The 7072-nt window shown below is 45.9% G+C and overlaps 1 protein-coding gene across 1 annotated transcript in view; it reads left to right on the forward strand.

Moving 5' to 3' along the window:
- The window catches only part of TXNRD1 (thioredoxin reductase 1), a 63037-nt gene extending 58010 nt beyond the window's left edge, over positions 1-5027 (forward strand). Inside the window, exon 15 of the mRNA NM_174625.5 lies at positions 3156-5027. Within this exon, the coding sequence (NP_777050.1) occupies positions 3156-3224 (69 nt within the window). The 3' untranslated portion in view covers positions 3225-5027. The remainder of the gene's footprint in view (positions 1-3155) is intronic.
- The last annotated feature ends 2045 nt before the right edge of the window (positions 5028-7072 follow it).

Genomic DNA, 7072 nt, shown 5'->3' on the forward strand with positions numbered 1-7072 from the left:
AAGTACGAGAACCCTGTGTGGCAGAGATCATGGTTTATTCCAGGACCTGAAGGCCCTCAGGACTGCTGTCGCAGTGCCACACCAGCCGTGGGTGGTTTGTACCATTTCTATAAAAGAATCTGGGTGATTGCACAACCTTTGGCTCCGAAGTAGTTGCCTACAGGAGTTGATGCATTCCTCAGTGGAGGCTTTGCTTTTTTGGAGGAAAATAGTTTGCACAGGGTTTCCTTCCGGAGTCGCTGTGGGAGGAGGAGAGACTACTGGTGTTTTGACTGAAAGCCCCTTGTTGTCGGTGAGAGAGGGACTCTCAAGGCCTGAGGAGTCAGTGACGCATGAGCATTATTCAGTTTGAGGCTGGTGTGTTGGTTATTTATCCTGGACATCTGAGCAGTAATAATTGAAGAGGAAACTGATCACATGTGATTTTGAGTAGCAATTTCAACTAATTAAGTTTATCTATAGAGAAAAAATAATGACTTAAGAAGAAGGAGCATCAGAGACAAGACCTGTGAAATATCTTAAATGAACTTTAGTGCCAAACATCAAAAGTTTTGTTTCATTAATAGTCAACATAATCACAGTCTGCAGTGAGTGGGGTGGGGGGATCTTGTGAGGCTCGGAGGGCTTGGCTGGGTAAGAGACGTACGTGCCTCCCGTAGTGTTGATTTACCCTTTTGTGAGCGTGTTCTTTGTCCTGGGATCAAGAAGCTGCCTCTGCCATTTTTTTCAAGTATATTTTTAGGACAATTCTAAATCAGGTCTGTGCGTATAAGATCCATGTAGGAATTGACCCTGTTTGTTTTTTTTCCGTATAGACTAACCAGCAATGGCGGTTTGGCTTCCCCGTGTCTTTAACATGTTTCCAGTAGAAGAGAAGTAGATGAGAGCTCTTTCTTTCCCCCTTCATTTCTTTCCATTTTTGATGGGTTTAGTTTTTTATCCACACATCCTACAAGTTCTATTTCTAAATTAATTCCTGAGAAATAAAACATAAGCTTGCAAATTCACAAGCATGAAATTGGCTTTAATGTATTCCCTTGCTCATTATTTTTCTTCCTTTAAAAAATTGGAAAGAGAGCATGTTTGATGGTATTTTAAATTGCCTGTAATACCAGCTTCCGAACACAGCTATTTTCATTAATGCATATTATCTTGCTGTTCTCACCCATAGTCACACATTTTTTTTTAAACAAGGAGTTATATTGCTCTTCAAAGAAGAGTTGTACTAGTTTATAGTGTCATCAGCTTTGAATTTGAGTGCTCGTGAAAATGTTGCAAAATTCAGTGTAACTTTTTCTGTAATAAGTTTAAAAGAAAGGACTATTTCAAGCCTTTTCACATATCTTTGTTAATAAGGATGAACTTCTTATAATTATTATTTTGGGGAATGTGAATTGTTCTCACATTTTCTTCTGGGTTCATACTTTAAATGTTTTACTAGCCATTATTACTTGGGTCTGACTTTTTTTGCAGTGCTGCTGGTAAATTGGCATAGAGGGGAAAAAAAGGCTTTGTCACTGCTTTAAGGCTAAATAGACAAGGATTTTTCTCAGTATTGTTCCTCCTTTACACAGAAGTGTTTTCCCCTCTTATTCACGAGTGTTTTTGATGCCAATTCCTATTGCTTTGACCTGTAGAAGTCAAAACAGCCGCAATTTCTTGTGCTTTCCTCTTTGTATTAAAAATCAGGAAACTAGATATTTCTTGAGAATCAAAGATGCAGCTGACCAAAGAGGGTGCTGGCAATAAGTCTTGCTTCCACTGGGGACTCTTCCCAAATCAGCCATGGCTTCTTGTCTCAGTGAGACACTCGCTGGCTCGCTGAAGTGAAGTGAAAGTCGCTCAGTCGTGTCCAACTCTTTGTGACTCTGTGGACTATACGGTCCATGGAATTCTCCAGGCCAGAATACTGGAGTGGGTAGCCTTTCCCTTCTCCAGGGGATCTTCCCAACCCAGGGATCGAACCCAGGTCTCCCACATTGCTAAACACAAAATTACTTTATGTTTTCATGCCTGAGCAGCATGGATAGTCAGTTTGGGTGTGGTTTTGTTTTTGCCTATATGCCTTGTGGGGCTTTGAGATCATCACGGATCAGCTGCAGCCCAGCTCCCATGCTCTTGTCACTCCAGGACCCAGCTGACGGGGCAGCTTCTTCTGGGGCCACTGTGGCTTAATGGCAGAGAGACAGGAGGTGCAGGAAAAGCACCTTGGTGCTCAGGGCTTGTGTTCCCAAGTGATGCTTTCCACTTCCCCACCTTGGCCAGAGCAAGCCCCTGTCCCCGACATCCCTGTCCAGTAGGGCAGGAATGTATAACATATGTCCATACAGGGTCATCACAGGGAGGTGAAGGCACCATTTGTTTTGGAAACAGAAATATCACAGTAGGGTTAACACGAAGAAGGATCAGATTTGACAGAAAAGAAGCAAGATACCTAAGACTTACTAATTTATGACATATCAACAGTAGTGGAAATAGAGGAATTAAGAATCAATTTCAAGCGCATGGCCTGAGCAGCCAAGTAGTGGTGATGCCGATCACCGGGAGGAGCTGGGTTAAGGGAAGACAGAGGGTCAGTGCTGGACAGAGTTAAGTCTGAAGAGGTGTGGGTCCGGTCTTACTGTCATGGAGCTCAGGAGAGACGGTGGCTGGAGAGGCCCAGCCTCAACGGATCTCTCCAGCCAGCTCAGTCTGCCTGAAAGGGAGTAGTCGACTGAAGGAGATCATGATAAGAGTGTCTAAAGGGAGAGAGCTGAGGATCAGCTCAGGAAGGGGGACACACACGGGGTTCTAACCACATTATGAAGCTGTCTGAGCTGGGTGGGCACAAGGGTATTTGAAATAGTACACTTTATTCCTTTCTGTGTATCCAGAATATTTCATGGCGTGTTTCTTTTAGAGAATTAATAAGCAACCAGAGAGATTGTTTTAATCACTTCATAAATCACATGCTAATAATAAGTGCTTTATTAGGTAGAGCCTACATTTTCTCTGCTTTACCTTGGTGAAATGCTTACCTTGGTCGTATTACCCCTCTGTTGTGTACATTTTAAGTACTCGGCCAAGTCATCCTTTGTACATATGGTGTTATCTCAACTCCTCTGCTAACTTTCACCCCAGTGTCTGAAACTCTCATGTTGTCTCCGCCCCTGCAGGTGTTCACGACTCTGTCGGTGACCAAGCGCTCCGGGGGAAACATCCTCCAGACCGGTTGCTGAGGTTAAGCCCCAATGTAGATGCTGCTGCCTAGACTCCAAACCACTGATGTGTTTCTTGCCCAAGTCCAAGGCGAAGTGCTGCGAAAGGCTCTCGGGTTTGGCACCTGCGTGTCCCGTGCTTACACTCCTCGAGGCCCCCTTGGATCTCACAGGCGGGAGGTGATTCGTGGAAGGCAGGCAGCATTGCATTGGGGTTACCGTGATGGACTGAAAACTGGCTCTTGGCAGAGCATCAGAGCGATGCGTCCATGAAGTCACCAGCCCCAAGCCCCTCGTGGTGGGTGGTGATGGAACCGTCAAAGCAGTTTTCTCTTGGCCTTTCCTTTGTGGGTTTTCTTACGCTCACCGTCAAGCTTTCTAATGTTGATTCTTTTTTCACTTTTTCTTCTCGGTGTTAGTGATACTAGAGATGATAGCAAACAATTTTGGTCCAAAAGCAAGTCATGGCTACCATGTGCACATACAAGCGACTCATCACCGGGAAAGCATGGGGAAGCTCCCAGGCTCGTCCCGGGAGAGACCGCCTTGTGGCCCACGTCTCCTCCCAGAACAAGGGAAGCACGGTTGGCCAGTTTGCTCACATGCCACACCACTGGTGATTGTTTCTAGTTCTGTTTAGAAGAGGCAGTGGCTACCCGGCCAGCCTATCTGAAGGAGTCTCCACCGCAGAGGACTCGGTAGTGCCGTGTGGTTTCCACATTCTTCATCATGGAGGCAGATGTACACCTGAAATGGGGAAAAACAAAAGATGTCTTTATTTAGCCTGTTGTGTGCTGGTCTAAGTGAGCTGAGATCTATTGCAATGGAAAACATTTAGCGCTTGTTTAAAACTGTTTTGGGGAGTAGCTTTGGCTTTAAGCTGAAATCACAAGATACCACAGCTTTATTTTTCATGTGTGCTAGGTATCTATCCCTTCGAGAACTACATTCATAGGAAAAAAGCCTCTCTACACTTGAAAATTTAACTTTTGTGGTAATTGCTTTGCTTTTAAAAGGAAGCTGTTAATATCATAATTTATTATTTTTGAACACAGGTGGATGTGAAGGATTTTCATTTAAAAACCAAGTGGGTTTGACTTTTTCTTTTGACTGTACTTGGTGGAATTTGGGCAGAAGTGTTCATGCTCTGCCAGCATTCCAACTCGGATTATCACAAAGAGGTATTAACCCTGCAGTTAGAGATTTCCGGCTACAGCTACTGACTGTGCGTTATATCTAGGCCGTGTCCCCTCTGCAGAAGTAGAATGTTAAATATGCTGTGGCCGGCAGGCCTCCCACCAGCAGTTCTTGCAGCCCCCCAGCCCTCTTTTGGGGTCTTCCCTCTGTGTGTCTTTCTCAGCCACAACACTGAGCGGTTGATTCAAAGTCCGTTTCTCGATCACCTCAGGGAACTCGGTGTCTGCCCAGCATTCGGTCAGCAGGGCCCCTGACCTCCCACGGCCCTGCCTCACCCCACCCCATCTGGTTGTGTGAAGAGAAGGGAAAAAGGAAAAAGAGAGGGGAATTGAGGCAGCTGACTGTGTTCGGTTTTATTTATTATTTTTTTAAATTTTTTATTTTCCCCTCCAAGTCTGCCAATTTCTGAAACTAGAGCACAGGCAGTACAGGGTGATCAAGCCTAATCATGTTGTGATTCTGTCTTCTTCGTGGAATGGAATATTCTGCCCCCACAAGAAGAATCCCACCTTATAGACTTGTCTCTGTAATCGCCTGGTGTATTGAAACTCATTAAATTCCATGTATTTTTGTTATAAATATTCTGGAAGAAAAAAAAAAGCAATGTGAAACATTAAAAGGTATTAATATCCACCGTGTTGTGCCTTCTTACTGAATGGTAGTCCCGGGGATCGTTTGCCTGAGAACTGAATGGACTTTAGGACTCATGTTGGTGATGCTGAGAATTCGGTGCTCAGTTTCATTGATGCTGCACTGTCGGGCCTGGTCGATGTGTTGAGGTTCATATTTTAGTCTTGTTGACCCCTTGCAGATGGTAGGTAGCGTGTGAGACTTCTCAGCCTCCATATTTGGGGCTTCCCCAGTGGCTCAGTGGTAAAGAATCTACCTGCAGTGTGGAAGACCCAGATTCGATCCCTGGATCAGGAATATCCCCTGGAAAAGGGCATGGCAACCTACTCCAGTATTGTTGCCTGGAGAATCCCATGGTCAGAGGAGGCTGCTGCTGCTGCTGCTGCTGCTAAGTCAGTTCAGTCGTGTCCGACTCTGTGTGACCCCATAGACGGCGGCCCACCAGGCTCCCCTGTCCCTGGGATTCTCCAGGCAAGAACACTAGAGTGAGTTGCCATTTCCTCCTCCAATGCATGAAAGTGAAAAGTGAAAGTGAAGTCGCTCAGTCGTGTCCGACTCTTTGCGACCCCATGGACTGCAGCCTACCAGGCTCCTCCATCCATGGGATTTTCCAGGCAAGAGTACTGGAGTGGGGTGCCATTGCCTTCTCCGCACTGTGGTTTAGAACACCTTAAAAGGTCTAAGAAACAACATCCAGGGTGTGGTTTTCAGTGGGTCACAAAGGGACATGGCTGAAGCAACTTGGCACTTAGCACGCACGTATTTGTACCAGCCAATTCTTTATAATGAATCTATTACCTGTATCTATCTGCCTACTCATCCTCTACTGGTCCACTTTATCTAGAGAACTTGGACCAAAACAAACATCTCACCTCTGAAGGTGTGTGTGGTCAGGTAGGGTGGGTGAATGTACATCTCCTCCACAGATACTAGATACCAGGTACTGTTCTCAGCAGGAGAGTTCAGCAGTCAACAAGAAACATCAGTAATCCTTGTCAAAAATTATATAGAAGGAAACAAGCAAAAATAACTAAATAGATCAACTGTATTGAATGTCAGATAGTGTTAAGTATCCTGGAGAAAAACCTAAACAGGGAAGGGGAGAGGTCTGTAGGGCGTGGGGAGTGGAATTTTAATGAAAGTGGTAGAGGTAGACCCCATGGAGAAGGTGACCTTTGAAGACAGGTGAAAGCAATCCTGGGGGAAAGCATTCCAGGCAGAGGTCACCAAATGTAAAGGCCCTGAGGCAGAGAAGGACTGGGTGGGGGAAATGTCAAAGTGTAGCATGGTGGGTGAAGCCGAGAAAGAATGAGTGAAGGTCAGAGATAACAAGAAGGGGCAAATCAGGTAGGATCCAGAGTGTGAGCCAGTGGAGGGCTCTGAGCAGAGGAGGGTGTGACCGCTCTCCCAGGTGGCCAGGAACACTGGGCTGAGGGCGGCCGAGGCTTTGCACCAGGTGGAGGGCGCTGCAGTGGTCGCGGGGAGAGGGATGGTGTTTCAGCTGAAGGTGGGAGTAGAACCAACAGGACATGGTGTTGGGTTGAATGTTGCGGAGCAGGGGTGGGGGGGCTGGAGAAAGAATGATGATTCCCCTGTCTGGAGCTTCAACACTGGAAGGATTGAGGCTAGAGGTGCCATTTCACTGAGATGGGAAAACTGGAGGAGGGGCAGGTTGGAGGGGGATATCAGAAGCTCGAGTTGAGGGTGGTGGGTCTCAGGTGCAGGAGGCAGAGGTGGTGCTGGATTGGAGTCAGTGTCTACACAGCAGGTGTAACGGCAGCCATGAGATGAGTTGGTGGTGAAGGAGGGAAGGGTGTAAGGGCAGGTTTGGGCCCTGTACAACTCGGAACTAGACTCTACACCCTCGGTTCCTCACTTTTATCCACTAAGTACTAAGAAAAAAAGACCTAGTGTTTACAAAGACATTTGAGACCTTTTACAAAATGCTTTAAAATATGAAGGGGAAAAAAATGCAGCAAAATTATAATGGACAAATCTTGAAATGCCTCCTATAATATTTTAGCCAATGAAATACCATTGGATCCATT

This window comes from Bos taurus, chromosome 5 (genome assembly GCF_002263795.3).
Source record: "Bos taurus isolate L1 Dominette 01449 registration number 42190680 breed Hereford chromosome 5, ARS-UCD2.0, whole genome shotgun sequence".
Lineage (NCBI taxonomy): Eukaryota > Metazoa > Chordata > Mammalia > Artiodactyla > Bovidae > Bos > Bos taurus.